Here is a 15,034-nt window from a genome sequence, read left to right on the forward strand (position 1 = left end):
TCGTTATAACATCATGTGCAGGTCATAAGTACAGGGAGATGGGCCTTGGGCAGCCTTGAAAAACACATGTCTTACCCATCATGTGGACAGGTACTTCCCACCTATGTTCTAAGTATAAAAACAGCTAGATACAGAGTTCTCATGATATGTAATTCCAGTTATCTGAAATGTCCAGGATGGGCAAACCCATAAAAACTAAGTAGTATATTGGTTGCCTGCGCCAGAAAGAAGAGATGGAGGTTACTGCTTTATGGGTCAAGTTTACTTTTGGGGGCAATAAAAATATTTTAAGATTAGTGATTATTAATGTGCAACTATAGATATATTGGTAACGACTGAATTGTGTGCAAGCTTATAAGGGGTTAATTTTATGCTGTGTGAATTTTATCTTGATGTGTGTTTTTCAGAATGGTGGCATTAACCCAAGTAGGAAAAAGAAACTTGCACTGAATTGTGCATTTTTAAATTGTCAGAGTGATATATTTTATGTGAAATGTACTGGACCTCAATTTCTTTTAAAAAGCAGTGACTAGTAAGAAAGTAATTTAGCCTTTCTACTCTGACAAGAAAAAATTATTGTAGTAAATCATTAGGTTTGTGAGTTTATTTCTGTTTCCAGTTGGCTTCACTTAGCCTAGAGCAGGGCTTAAACTTTTTCCACTCATGATCCTGAGAAATGTAGTATGGACAGAGGCTGCCAGAAACACCTCGGGTTTATTATGTGCTTGGTTTTGAATTAATTTTTGTTCATTGTGCATTAAAAGATCTATTTACTGTTGCCAACGTTTTGGCAACTGCCTTAAATTGAGTTGTATGACCCTATGTCGTATCAAGACCCATAGTTTAAGAATATAGAACTTAGAAGGTCATGACTCTGCTACTGTAGGTAGGATATGAAACACAGTGGATTTCAAAGCTGAATAAAGAGAACCTTGAATTTGGGAGAACTATAGTAGGTAAGAAATATGCTAGTAATTTACTACTTAACTTTTTTTATCACTCCCTATTCATTATTGCTTATGAGATACAGGCATCTGTGGGCCATATTGACAAGACTTTAGAGCCAACAACTATAGGCATTTTATGTGCAACTCTGTCTCAATTGTTTTCGTGTCATCTGAAACCGTCAGAACTAATTTGTCCAGAAATTGAGTTATAGCACTTACAGAATGCAATGGCAGTGCGTGCTGGTTTTAAATGTGTACATTTCCTTTCATTTACACCTTATTTAGCAACTTCTGTGGTTTGGCCTCTGATAAATTTCTCAGATTCTAGTTATTAACATGAATTAGCCAATTTGTAGAAATATCAAAACATTTAAATAAACTTTGTTTCATTGTGCACATTTAAAATCAAAATAATCTGAGAGGGTACCTAACTCTCCGGATGCCACAGTAGAAACTTTGTAAAGTCATTAAAGTCATTTCAAAACCTAAGTGACACTCAAGGATCTGTTCTGTTCCTTTTTATTATGGGCCCAAGCTGGCAGTGCTCAGAGACCTGCTGGCCAGCTCAGATGATAAAGAGTATCTGGGATTGGATCCCAGTCCACTTCGTGCAAGGCAAGTGCCCCGCAAGCTGTACTATCTGTCCAGCCTGCTGCTCTGTTTCTTTTTAAAAGTATTGTACATTTATATTTTTAGCCTGCACCTAACTTTTCTCCAGATAAAACATTAAATTAAAATTAATTATAAGGCAGTATAATGTACAATTATAATATACAAGTATATTATAATTAAAATTAATTATAATTGCAGGCTAGCATTTCCACCATTGAGGACACAAACAGCAAATAAAGACAACATTCATTGAGTTTCTGTAGTATTTAGATTTTTTTTTTTTCTTTTTGGGTTACCCCTGGTGTTTACTCAGGGGACTGTATGAGATGCTAGGAATCGAACCTGGTCGGCTGCATGCAAGGCAAACGTCCTACCCGTTGTGTTATTGCTCCAGCCCTATTTAGATTTTTTTGTTCATTTATCACAACATCCCAGGAAGCATAGGAATTATCTCTATAAATGAGTAATGTGAAGTTTTTCATAGAATAGAGAAGACATTAAATTAATGAATTTGCTTTGCTTTGGGAGCCACACCTAGTTGTGTGGTGATCAGGGCTTACTCGTGGCTTTGGATTGAAGAATCACTTCTGCCAGTGCTTGGGAACCATATGGGGTGCCAGGAATCACACCTAGCTTGGCTCTCTATAAGCCAGGCAAGTACTTTATCCATAATATACTATCTCTTCGGTCCCTAAGAATTCATTTTGCAAAATTTAAGTTTGAAGTGCTTATATTTTAGTGAACTACTTTTTGCTGACAGAATTGTCTAGCTATAATGATGTTTTTTGTAACACTTTAATATAATTATGACTTTTTAAAAATGAGAACATTATTTACTTAATAAAGTGTTAGTGAAACTGAGTGATATGCTAATGCTTGGAATTTATAAAATTTGAAAGATAAAATTGAGAGTCCATAAGTTGTTACTCAAACAGAAGGTATTAAATGTATGCTATCCAGAGCCTTCAGTTTGAATCAGGACTGAAACAGCCACTAGAGTGTCCTACTGATATTTGAATTTTTTAAAAGTGAAGCAGGATGATTTTTTTTTTTCTTGAAAGTAGAAAAGTTTATTGGCAAGTAGAAGAAAAAGTAACTGTGTGGGGAGGCACTTTGTTCAAGAAGGATAGTTTTATTGAAAGAAATTTAGAGAAATGTGAGAAGATTTTGGAGCAGAGGTGCCCCATTCCTTTTAGGATTCTGTGGGCATAAGCTCCCAGGTTACATAGAACATGACTTCATGAACTTTTACCATTCCCCATCTTTTTTTTTTTTTTTTTTTTGCCTGAGAAGTGCAGCAGGGGCCAGCTATCAGAGACACCTCAGATCTGTAATGTTTAATTTTAAATTAAATTTTGGTTGTTGCAGATTCAGAAACCTTTTACTGTTGGCCTAACTTTTTTGTTGTTTGGGGGCCATACCAGCTGTGCTTAGGACTTATTCATGGCTCCATGCTCAAGGATGACTCATGGTAGGACTTTGGGGACCATAAAGGATGCAGAGGGTCAAACTAGGGTGGACTTTGTGCAAGGCTTACTCACTGTACTATCGCTCTGGACCCTTGTTGGCCAAACTTTTTGCCCCCTACCGCCCCCCCCACCCCCATTCCATTACATGAGGACATAACAGATTGAGACGCACAGTTTTAAAAAGCTACGACCCTAATTTTGTTACTACCCTGTACCAGTGCATCCAGTAAGAGGGGCAGTAACCATAGGGTCTAGAATCTAGATTCAGATCCCAATTTCATCATTTGCACCTGGTGCAGAGTTTAGACAAATGTGCACGTAATTAACTTCTCTGAGATTCTATTCCTTTTTGGTACAACAGTACATATTTTCTGGTTTAGGAATCAAATAAAATACTTTACGTAAAGTATGTATTACAAACCTACCACAAGATACGTGCCTGATGTTGGATATCACCCTTTCCCCCAAAAAAAGTCTAGTTTCCACCTATCTTTGTCAAGGTTTCATTGTGGTTATCAGTTACTCTTCTATAACAGAATACTTAGGTTTAAGATGGATGGGAGCAGGCCGTGGCACTCTACTCTTAGTTGTGTAGTGGTTACAAGCTGTGATTGTGGCGATTTTTCTAGTACTCTATAGATGTTTTTCATGGTAGAAAAGGAAGGAAAAAGGAACAAACCATTAACTTTTGTTTTATTTATTTATTTATTTATTTATGGTTAAAGCATTATGGCCGTCAGATTCCTTTAGAGCAGCCTTTCTCTGGGCAGTACTGCCCAGGCTAGGGGTGCCAGAGAATCTGGGACAGTGGGAGTGGGGGGATAGTGGCATCAGGCACAGTTGAAGGTGCTTCTTGTTTACTTAAAGGTAGGTGGGAGTGGTTGGCTGAGAACTTTTTCTGAAAAAGAGGTAATGGCCAAGTTTGAGAAACCCTGTTTAAAAGCTTTGTCCTCATCTAAGAGTTTCTGCATGTTTCTTTGAAATGAGAGAAGTCCCAGGATTAGGTAGTAGAGCTGTTTAAATTATATTTGTTGTTGGTTTTACAAATAAAAAAGGGAAGAGTAGGGGCTAAGGACCTAGACTGTAATGCTGACTACTTAGTGACAGGATCTGGGCTAAAACCCAGGGTTCCTCATAGTTTTCTTTCCTGTGATGGTGCTTCCGTGCACTCCACTGGATCAAGTCTTGAGTAGGTGATCGCCCTGTATGCAGGACACATTTCCCCGGAGAGGCAGTATCAGTTGTAAGGTGGCAGGCCTGTGTCCTAGTGGTGATCTCGTTGCACAAGCTCATTCCCCTGCCTTCTGTAGCCCTGTCACTGTACATTGTCATCCCATTGTTCATCCATTTGCTCAAGTGGGCACCAGTAATATCACCATTGTGAGACTGGTTGTAACTTTTTTGGCATATTGAATACACCACGGGTAGCTTGCCAGGCATGTGGGCAGAATATTCTTGGTAGCTTGCCGGGCTCTCAGAGCAGGACGGAGGAATCAAACCTGGGTTGGCCGAGTGCAAGGCAAACACCCTACTCGCTGTGCTATCCACTGGAGCTCCACTGGAGCAATAGCACAGCGGGTAGGGCGTTTGCCTTGCATGTAGCTGACCTGGGTTCAATTCAATTCTCCTGCCTTCTGCTGCTTGAAATAGCATCTTTATGTTCTCTCTTCATGGGACAGCCTTGCAAGCTTCCCATGGTGTATTCATATGCAAAATCCAGTAACAAGCTGGATCTCATTCCCCTGACCCTGAAGAGCCCCCAGTGCAACATTGTTAGGAGGGCCGAATCGAGACGGACTTCTAAGATCTCAGGGAAAGGATGAAATGAGATGTTACTGAGCCCGACCGAGAAATCGGTGATTAACGGGATTTCATGATCGTGATCGTGATGTTCTCTTATTCTGATACCTAGGTGTGGTCAGAAACCAGGTTTGATCTTAATTAGTCTAGGCCCTTAAAAATAACTGCTCAGCTCCTGGCATTATATAATACAGCAAGAAAATGCTCTACAGTTACATGGGAACTTTCTGTTGGAAGGTGCCATTAATTTTTAACATAGGAAAATGGCTTATAATTTAACAATTGTCAAATTCAGATTCTATTCCGCTTTATAAATTAAATCTTGCCATTTTTTCTTCACATGCTCAGGGTCATTAAATTGCAGAATGAGTTTAGGAACTTGGAAGATGTTAATGAATTATTCCATTTATTAATGAAGACCTCTAGTGATTTTACAGCTTGCTGGTCAACAGAACTAACATTCCCAGTGTATTCAGATATTTAAAATGAAGTGCCCAAGGGCTGAAAGGGCTGAACACAAGCATATTGGAAACCAGGTTAATTCAGCAGTGCTAGGTGTGGCCTCACCTTCTACACTTTCCCACTCCTCCGTGAAGGCTCAACCTTCTTAAAGTGAGTGTTTTGAGAAAAGATACCAGCCCCCCCCCCCAAAACCTGGTGAAGTGACACTGTTTATAGCTTCAACTTTGATGGAATTGTCTCAGACAAGGATTGGCAAGTTCATATAGGAAAGGGCTTTTTCCCTCCTCAGTGCTTCATAGAGGACATAGAAGTAAATACTGATGAAAGTATTTTTTAAGTCATCAAGATGTTATTGCACCTCTATAACGGAAAACATTGGTATTTAAAAAAACATATATTCCATGGGTAGGAAAACAAGGGTTAGGAGGACTGGTCAGTGATTGGAACTACCCACAAATGTTTGTGGGGCTGAGGGTAGGTAAGATAGAGAAGAGACCAGTATGATAATAGCTGGGAATGATCACACTGGACAAGATCTGAGGCTTAAAAGTAGGTAAGGGATATTCTTGATAATCTTTCAGTATCACTATTGCAAACCACAATGCCCAAAAAGGTGGGGGGGGGGAAAGAGTGGAGAGAAAGAGAAAAGAGAAAAGCACCTACCATAGGGGGTGGGGGTGATAAAAGGGCACCTGGGGACACTGATGCTGGAAAATGTACACTGGTGGAGGGATGAGTGTTGGAATACTGTGACTAAAATCCAATCATGAACAGCTTTGTAGTGGTCTATCTTAGTGATTCAATAAAAAAAAAAGTTTAAAAAATAGTAAAAAATAAAATTATATAAAAGTAAAATATCACTGTATCACTGTCATCTTGTTGCTCATCGATTTGCTCAAGTGGGCACCAGTAAAATCTCCATTGTGAGACTCGTTACTGTTTTTGGCATATCGAATATGCCACGAGTAACTTGCCAGGCTCTGCCATGCAGGTGGGATGCTCTCGATAGCTTGCTGGGCTCTCTGAGAGGGACGGAGGAATCAAACCCAGGTTGGCCGTGTGCAAGGCAAATGCCCTACCCGCTGTGCTCAAAAAATAACATCCTGTTTATCTGATTGCATTCTTTTCACAGGATGTTATAGCCAGCTAGATGCCTAGGAGACCATAGTCAGGATCCTTGAATAGATGCAGTGTGTCTGGCTTTTCTGCTTTGTCTTAAGTGTTAAGAGACTGTGTTCTGGACCTGGTTTGTGCATCTTTCTTGGTCCTGACTCAAAGTTGCTGGGCTCTGCCAGGGGCATTTTATTTTTTTACCTACATTAAGGCCAAGTATTAGTACATTATAATAAATCCATGATTCGTTCTACTGTTAGTCAAGGCTAAGAAATAAATTTTTTTCATGTCTATAATCTTCTTAATGCCTAGCACCCAATTGCTCAACTTCACTAGCTCCCTTGCAGCATGGGAAATCTTTCAGAGTATTTCAGTTAATCATTTTATGTTCTCACACCTTGCTGGTAACAAAAACTCTGCTCTTCCCAATTTTTGCCATTTTACAAATGATTTGTTATTTTTCTGTTTAGGTAGTATAATTCGTTGTATGAGGCGCCTAGAAGAACTTCTTCGACAGATGTGTCAAGCTGCAAAAGCTATTGGGAACACTGAACTGGAAAATAAATTTGCAGAAGGTCAGCATCTAGTCTATAAAATGTTCCATCTTACTGTTTTTCTAACAGTCTAGACAAAGATTTTGACAAATATAATTCCTATCTAGTATCCTAAAGAGGTTTGCAAAAATTGTAATCTGTATTTGTATTAATGATACAAACCTATTACTGAAGATTATATAGGTTAAGTAATGTTTTCAAGTGATGAAACTTGTCCACCTTGATTTGTTCAAAAGAAATTTCACAAAGAAAATTTTAACTATTTTCTTTTCTTTTAGGAATCACCAAAATCAAGAGAGATATTGTATTTGCTGCCAGCCTCTACTTGTAAAGAGTGACCTAAAGAAATGTGAAATTTTAATTTGTTTACCACCTGTCTGATTACTACCATCTGCAAACACAAGTATTGATTTCGCTGTTTCATTTCAAGACCGTTTTCCTCAATATTTTAATATGTATTATATTTAAATCAAGCTTCATTCCAAGAAAGCATATTACATATACATTTGTACATAAGCATTACATTTTTTAATAAAAAAAAATGTACAGGTGGGCATTATTTTAGTGAAAGGCTTGACTTTTTTTAATAATCTGGGAGCTATTAGATAATTGTTGTGTTAAATGTAACTATATACACACAGGTAAAGTGGGCATCCAAGGAGGTATAGCAGCAGCAGTTCCTTTAAGGCTTATACACCAGGATGAAAATGCATCTTCTTTGTCTTCTGGTTGTAATCATTTCTTTTACATAGCAGGCCAGCTTTGTTTGGGCACTCTGCCACCTTCAAGGCTGGTTACTGTTCCGGTAGTGATTCCCTGCTCTTGTTGTATCATGCAGAGATGTATGAGAGGACTCCTCTTTAAAAGGAGAATTTCTCTGCTTGAAGAAATCTGATACATATACAACCTGTATGGACAGGTTAGATACAATTTAGACAAGTTTTTAAAACACATGAAGTTATAGTAAATCTGCAAAGATAAATGATAAGCAAAAGCATAGACATATATATATATATATATATATATATATATATATATATACACACACATGTGTATACACACACACACACACACACACACACACACGGGTTTACAGATTGAAAGTGCAAAAAATTAATGGCTTAATGAGAGAGAGTCTTCCAAATTGAGTATAGAGATTTTCGGACTATCTTAGTCTGCCAGCAGTAATAAAACAAAACCTTGTTAAAAGCAGAGCCTTTTACAATAAAAATATGTAATAAGATTTACTTCATTCTTGCAAAGAGTAAAAAACCTAGTTTCCACTGGTGTCTATCCTAAATTGTTTAACAACACTGGATTAGTATTTTACCCATTAACAGCAACCGAGCCACATTCTTTGCCTCTCTGTAATTTTCTCACTGGGACTTTTTAAAAAACTTATTTAACCAGGTGTTTATCAGTATCAAGAAGTAGGCTACTGCCTTGTATACTTACAACTAATACTGAAAACAAAGCTCCTTGTGTGAGTCCAACCAGCACATCGCTCCAGTGGTGTTTGTAGTCAGAAACTCGAGAGAGGCCCACGTAAACAGCCATAGCAAAGAGACCAAATTGTAATGTAGGGCGTAAGAGTCTTGCCCAGTCTCCCTTCATCCTTGCTTGGAGATAAAGCTAATGGGGAGAATAAAAGAAAAAGTTAAATATACCAGTTGGAAACTATATGTGGGGTATATATAGCTGGAAATGCTCAGGCAACATGTAGCAGGGATCAAACTGGGATTGGCAGTATGCAAGGCAGTATGCAAGGCAAGCATCTTAGCCGCCGCATTCTCTCCAGCTCCACGAAGCTGTATTTTACATGAAGCTATGTTTTACATCATACTACTAAATAAAATTTTTAAATTAATATTCATCAGCATTACATATGGAAGTGCTGTAGATAATGTTAGCATCTAAATATAGCACTTTAAGTATTCTTAAACTCAGAACTTCTTAAGAGATTATTAGGAATTATTAAACATTATTAAAAGATTTGCCCCTGGGGCTGGAGCGATATAGCACAGCGGGTAGGGCATTTGCCTTGCACACGGCTAACCCGGGTTCGATTCCCAGCATCCCATATGGTCCCTTGAGCACCGCCAGGGGTAATTCCTGAGTGCAGAGCCAGGAGTAACCCCTGAGCATAGTCGGGTTGTGACACAAAAAGAAAAAAAAAAAGATTTGCCCCTAGGGTGCTGGAAATAGTACAGTAGGTAGGGCACTTGCCTTGTACATAGTTGACCAGGTTCAGTCTCCAGCATACCATATGGTACATGGATCCCAGCCAAAAGTAATTGAGTGCAGAGTCAGGAGTAAACCCTGATTATCACTGGGTTTGGCCCAAAACAAAAATATTGCCCCTGGGAGATTTTTACTTATCTGTCTAGATCACCCTTCAAATTGTAAACAAGACAAGGGTTTTTCTTGTTATGACCTAAGATTTCATAACATAATATTTAATACTAAGTGCAGTCCACAGAAATTTACATGGTTGTGACCATGGACACTATTTAAAATAGATAACAAAGGGGATAAGGAAGTGCTTCAGTGGTATAGCCCAACTTACGTTATTTTAGGCACCGTGATTTACAATACTGTAAATGATAGGGTTTTGTATATACAGTATCCCAACCCCACACACTCACACCCTCTGCCAGTATTCTCACAGCATCCTTCAACCCCCAACAACACACCTGCAAACACCACCACCACCACCACCACCACCACCACCCGACCCCCCTGATACCAGTCCTATGTTAAGCTCAGTTCTGTTCTATAAACCAGTTTGTGATACAAAAGTCTGATCTCTGGCACTGCTACTCACCACCAGATGTGATCCCTATGTAGCCTCATCATTACCACACACACACAAAAACATCTACTTCTGGTTCTTGGGCAAAGACTCAGGTGTTTCAATATTTTGTTTTGTTTGGGACCACTCCTGGCTATGCTCAGAGCTACTTCTGGTTCTGCACTCACCTCTGGTAGGCTCTGGGGACCATATGCTCTGCAAGGAATCGAATGCCGGGTTGGCAAAACTAGTGTCCTGTCCACTGTACTATTGCTCCAACCCCTCAGGTGGTCCAATTTTACCATATACTAATACATTTATAGAAACTTTCACTCTTCTAAATAGGTAGTTTTTTTTCCTTACACCTGCACTCAAGTATAGGTATTACCCTGTTCTGTGTGAACCCAGCGATTGATTACTCACCGAGGGGGTTGGGATTCCCCCACTGTGGTTATTTATATAACTGGGCTTATGTTTCATTCCAGGCTCTGGCTCCTCTAGTGACTAATGGTTAAGGTTTGAGTGCAGGCTGTGGTCACAAAACAACCCTCAGCTCTGGGTGAGGTTGATTAACTGAGAATACAAAAACTAATACATAATTGAGCAAAAACGCACATCCTGTTTCCCAGGGCTTGGGTACTCAAAAGTAGCTCTGTGATGATCAGGCATCACCCACAATCCTGTTCCTCCCTGTAAAAAATGAAAGAATCTGTAAAGATTCTTTTGTTTTTAATACACCTGAAGGAGGTAAACACTGAGTCTCTTGGATTTGGGTCAGTTGAGACCCACATTCAACATATTCAGATGTCTGCACTTTGCCAGCCCCTCTCCCATGAGTCTTTCTAGTGTAGGCAGGTTCAACACTCATGGTCACATCTTTGTGGTCACCCTGTGTCCCAGGCTTTCTTGGGTTCTGTAGTACAAATCTTACTTTTAATCTCCCACCCTTTGGAACCACGACAGATTAGACTTCTCTTACTAGTATTATTCACTGGCTTGAATTATGGCCTCTGGCCTATAGTCTCCCTTCCTGTTCTTTGACTTTGTGATTTTAAGTTTCTTTTCCAATTCCATTGTTTGTAAAGGAACATACACTTTCCCCTTGTTTTTTTGTTTTTGTTTGTTTGTTGCTTTTTGGGTCATACCCGGTGATGCACAGGGGTTACTCCTGGCTCATGCACTCAGGAATTACTCCTGGCCGTGCTCAGCGGACTATATGAGATGCTGGGAATCGAACCCAGGTCAGCCACGTGGAAGGCAAATGCCCTACCCGCTCTGCTATCACTCCAGCCCCAACATTTTCCCCTTGTAAAGGACAAAGTCCCCATTCCTCTAACATGTATGTCTCGCCACTATTTTCCCAGACAGACAATACGTGTGTGTGTGTGTGTGTGTGTGTGTGTGTGTGTGTGTGTGTGTGTGTGTGGTGCCAGGGATCAAACCCAGGGACTAACACTCCCACATGCAAGGTGTTACATTGGTTTTTTTTTTTTTTTTTTTGGCTTTTTGGGTCAAATCTGGCAATGCTCAGGAGTTAATCCTGGCTCTGCACTCAGGAATTACTCCTGGTGGTGCTCAGGGGACCATATGGGATGCTGGGAATTGAACTCAGGTTGGCCGCATGCAAGGCAAACGCCCTACCCGCTGTGCTATTGCTCCAGCCCCAACACAACTGCTCTTTAATGCCATATCTGACCGATAAAAGGCCCTACAGATCTGCCTTTGCAAACTCTCCTCCTCCCTCTGCCCCAAATAAATGTATATTGTAATCACTGGGCACTAAGCGTCTTATATTCCATTCCCTTTGTGTATTTTGCCAGATAGGCTCAACAATATGTCAGCAAGTTTCCAATTCCTCTTCCAGACAGACACCTCTGAAGGATGGCAACCCTACTGGATCATAGAGACTGCCCTCAGTCTTCTGGAAGAGCACTTTCTAGAGATGACTTAGACCTGACTGTGCTCTATTCTCCTGTGAAATGTATATAGGAATGGAGAATTCAGAAGGTTTACCAGAAAACCCTACAGCATACAAAATAGGTTACTTGTAAACTGAAGTTATGAGGGAGCAAAAGCCAGGGTTAGACTAGAAGAGAAAGCCACTGAAAAGAATACAGCAGAGTTAGTGGCAACCCCACTGAAAACCAAGGTGGCCAATCAGAGTCCAGGCCCCAGGGCGGTGCTTTTTGAAGTCTAGTGAATTAACTGCTTACAACCCAAAGATCAAAAGACCAATTAACAGCTTCTTGTATCTAATCAAAATCCTGCTATGATTTTATTGCATCTTCATGTAAGAGTTTCATATCACTGGGTTCAAAATTGGCACCATTAAAAGAGAACTGTGGCACTAAGCCCAGGATTTACTTCTATGGCTTTCGTCTACAAAGAGTTACAAGTGTGTGAGCCCCTAAGCCAAATGGCTTACCCCTGTATGTTGGTCATACTCTCCTTGTACCCATTCTAAGATTCCCTGAGATTTTCCCTGCCCACATTTCATTCTGGCCTCAGTGACTCATCCAGTGGGTGTTTCAGTCAGTATGTATGTGGGGGTAGGGTAGTGGGTCCTGCATGTTCCAAGTCTTTATTTAAGCTCTGAGACCCTCCCAATCCTTGCTGGTAAAGGAGGCTCATAGCGAGAAACGGTGGGAAAAACTGAACAGAAGCAGAGTTATTCACGGAGATGCTTCCTACAGGGAAGACATCACTGATGCCACAGTTCCATGAAGCCCCAGTGGAGGACAGCCAAGGGAAGAAGGAAAAACATGCAGGCTCCAATTGCGGTAAAGAGGGTTTCAGAACTAGGGCAATCCAGAAAACTCAGGTCAGCAGAGAACACTTCTGGTTGAGGGAAAGGGGTAGGAAGGGGCCTAAAGTTCAGGGAGCTACACTAATGGTAGTTTACAGTGTTGAGTGGAGTTGGATCAACCTAGCAGGATTCGGGGGGCCATGTAGTGCCAGAGATGGGATTCAAGGGCTCTTCTATGCAAGTCTTGTGTTCTACCACTTAAGCTATCCCTTCACACCCATCTAATACCATGAAGAAGAAAGGAAGTTCATGGATGGGGGAGAAATTTTGGGGGGGGGGGGTTTGGGTCACACCCGGCGATGCACAGGGGTTACTCCTGGCTCATGCACTCAGGAATTACTCCTGGCAGTGCTCAGGGGACCATATGGGATGCTGGGAATCGAACCCGGGTCGGCCGCGTGCAAGGCAAACGCCCTACCCGCTGTGCTATTGCTCCAGCCCGATGGGTGAGAAATTTTAAAGGATGGATGTTTTTCTTTTCATTTAGTCAGGAGCTTTCATGTTAATAGCTTCTACATTTTTTTAAAACTTAGGTCTTCAAAAATAACGTGAGACTAAGACTGCATGTGACCTACAAAACCTAAATTTAATTAAATTGCAAACTCCTGGACTAATAGTATGTGCTCAACACACACACATACACACACACACACACACACACACACAAACACACACACAGTCTACTGATTGTGAAACACTGAGAGACTAGACCTCCGTTTCTTCTCTGGGCTTCAATGTTAACACCTTTAGGATTCATAAGGTTCCTGAATTTAGATACCATATCCCACCTAAAACTAAGGCAGGACTTGTATCGTTTATGTGCTGTGAATTGTTCATTTATTCAGCACACTTTGGAAATACCTTCATAATGTATCCTGAAGATAGATGCTTGCTAGGTAGAAAATGGTCAATGGAAGAAGGGAAAACATGCAGGATTCTGGGGGCCATGTAGTGCCAGAGGGACTCATGAGGGACTACAGGAATCTTGGGGAAAGGGTGTGGTATAAGAACGTTAGATTTAAATTGGTAAGCAGCACTACACAAAGGAGTAAGGCCCAGTTTAATTTGCAGTGGACCATTCAGACTTAATAGAACAGTGCTGGAGGAAATGTTTTATTATTTTTTTCTCTGTTAAAAAGGGAAGCTCATACTATGGCTCTTTAAGAAATATTTTTAAATAGTTAATTTCTGGATGTCAGAAATTCTTGATAGGAAGTTGAAAGATCTCAAAGAATAACCTGAAAGGATTTAAATAATTATACTGCTCCATACCAATCTGAACTTGACCCATGATGCCAGGGATACCCAGGAAAATAAGATGAGTCAGCGCTTGAGGAATTTAAGGAGGGCGGGTGGTACTGGTTAAGTGTCCATAAATGAAAGCTGGCAAGCACGGAGACATCTGAGTGTTCAGGGCTGAAATAAAAGCTGTGGCCTGCAGCAAGTAAATATTTCCACTGCCTGGGATACACAGTACATGGCTGTTCTGGCCTACTTCTCCAGAAAAGCAGTTTCCAAACTGCTTTTTGGTCTATGACAAATCTGTTTATCTGTATTTTTTCCTTATTATAAGTTTACATCTAAATGACTTATACTGATTCTATTACCAAACTATGGGCTAGGTGAACTTGCCATTTCTCTGCCCTCAAGTGGCCACAGGTATGCCCCAGCGTAAGGGCGCACATCAACACTTACCAGCAAACAGACTCCAGAAGCAAAGTCAAGGAAAAAAGCCTCCTCCCCTGCCTCCCGACCTACTAAAGAGCCCCTATTATAGTTCTAAAAGTTCTCAATTTGCAGCTTGCAAATTACTATGTGCCTGTTTGCTACCTATAAGCAATGGGTTAAAAAAAATAAAACCTTTCATTTTAACTGACTTTTGCAAAAGCATAGACATTTATTCCTCTTCTGAATTTACTGGAGTCTACTTAATTGAGAAGCTAAGCTGAGATAATGTTGGAGGTGAGCTCATAAGAGAGTAAAGGCTAAATTAATGTAAGAAATGTGCACCCCATGATGTAACCCTCCCATCCCTCTCCCCCCCTCCCCCCCGCTCCCCACCATCATCAGACATGGAGTACTTACTGCCAGGAACAGCATGCAGTACATGGAGAAGGAAGAATGGCCCGAGTAAAAGGACAACCTGAAAGACAAAAATTCATTTTCTCATTTATAGGCTGAGAACATTAAACCTTACTTGCCCTGTGCACACAGCTGCCTCCCCTAATTTGAGTTACCGGGGTGGTGGTGGTGGTAGGGGAGTGTTAGGATAGGATCAGCATAGTCCTAGGCGGGTCTGAGATTTGATTCCATCGTGTCATTTTATTAAAATTTCCAGGACAGGTAATGAGTCATAGAGCACAAGCTTACTGAACATTTCTAAAGTCATAACTGGCACTGAATGCCTGACTTCATTAAATATAAACTTCTATTACCATAATGGGACGATTATTTTCCACTTGCAGGGTCTGCACCTTATA

At 40.5% G+C, this 15,034-nt stretch overlaps 2 protein-coding genes across 3 annotated transcripts in view; one reads left to right on the plus strand and one right to left on the minus strand.

The window, feature by feature from the left end:
• MTREX (Mtr4 exosome RNA helicase) overlaps positions 1–7,516 on the plus strand; it is a 67,279-nt gene extending 59,763 nt beyond the window's left edge. The window contains exons 26-27 of the mRNA XM_004608431.2: positions 6,874–6,978; positions 7,236–7,516. Of these exons, the coding sequence (XP_004608488.1) occupies positions 6,874–6,978; positions 7,236–7,288 (158 nt within the window). The 3' untranslated portion in view covers positions 7,289–7,516. The remainder of the gene's footprint in view (positions 1–6,873; positions 6,979–7,235) is intronic.
• Positions 7,389–15,034, minus strand: part of PLPP1 (phospholipid phosphatase 1) — a 73,688-nt gene continuing 66,042 nt past the window's right edge. For both annotated transcript variants that reach the window (XM_004608433.2, XM_004608434.2), the window contains exons 4-6: positions 14,640–14,697; positions 8,413–8,589; positions 7,389–7,864 (exon numbers count right to left, since the gene is read on the minus strand). In XM_004608433.2, the coding sequence (XP_004608490.1) occupies positions 7,742–7,864; positions 8,413–8,589; positions 14,640–14,697 (358 nt within the window). In that variant the 3' untranslated portion in view covers positions 7,389–7,741. The remainder of the gene's footprint in view (positions 7,865–8,412; positions 8,590–14,639; positions 14,698–15,034) is intronic.

This window comes from Sorex araneus, chromosome 1 (assembly GCF_027595985.1).
Source record: "Sorex araneus isolate mSorAra2 chromosome 1, mSorAra2.pri, whole genome shotgun sequence".
NCBI classification, from domain to species: domain Eukaryota; kingdom Metazoa; phylum Chordata; class Mammalia; order Eulipotyphla; family Soricidae; genus Sorex; species Sorex araneus.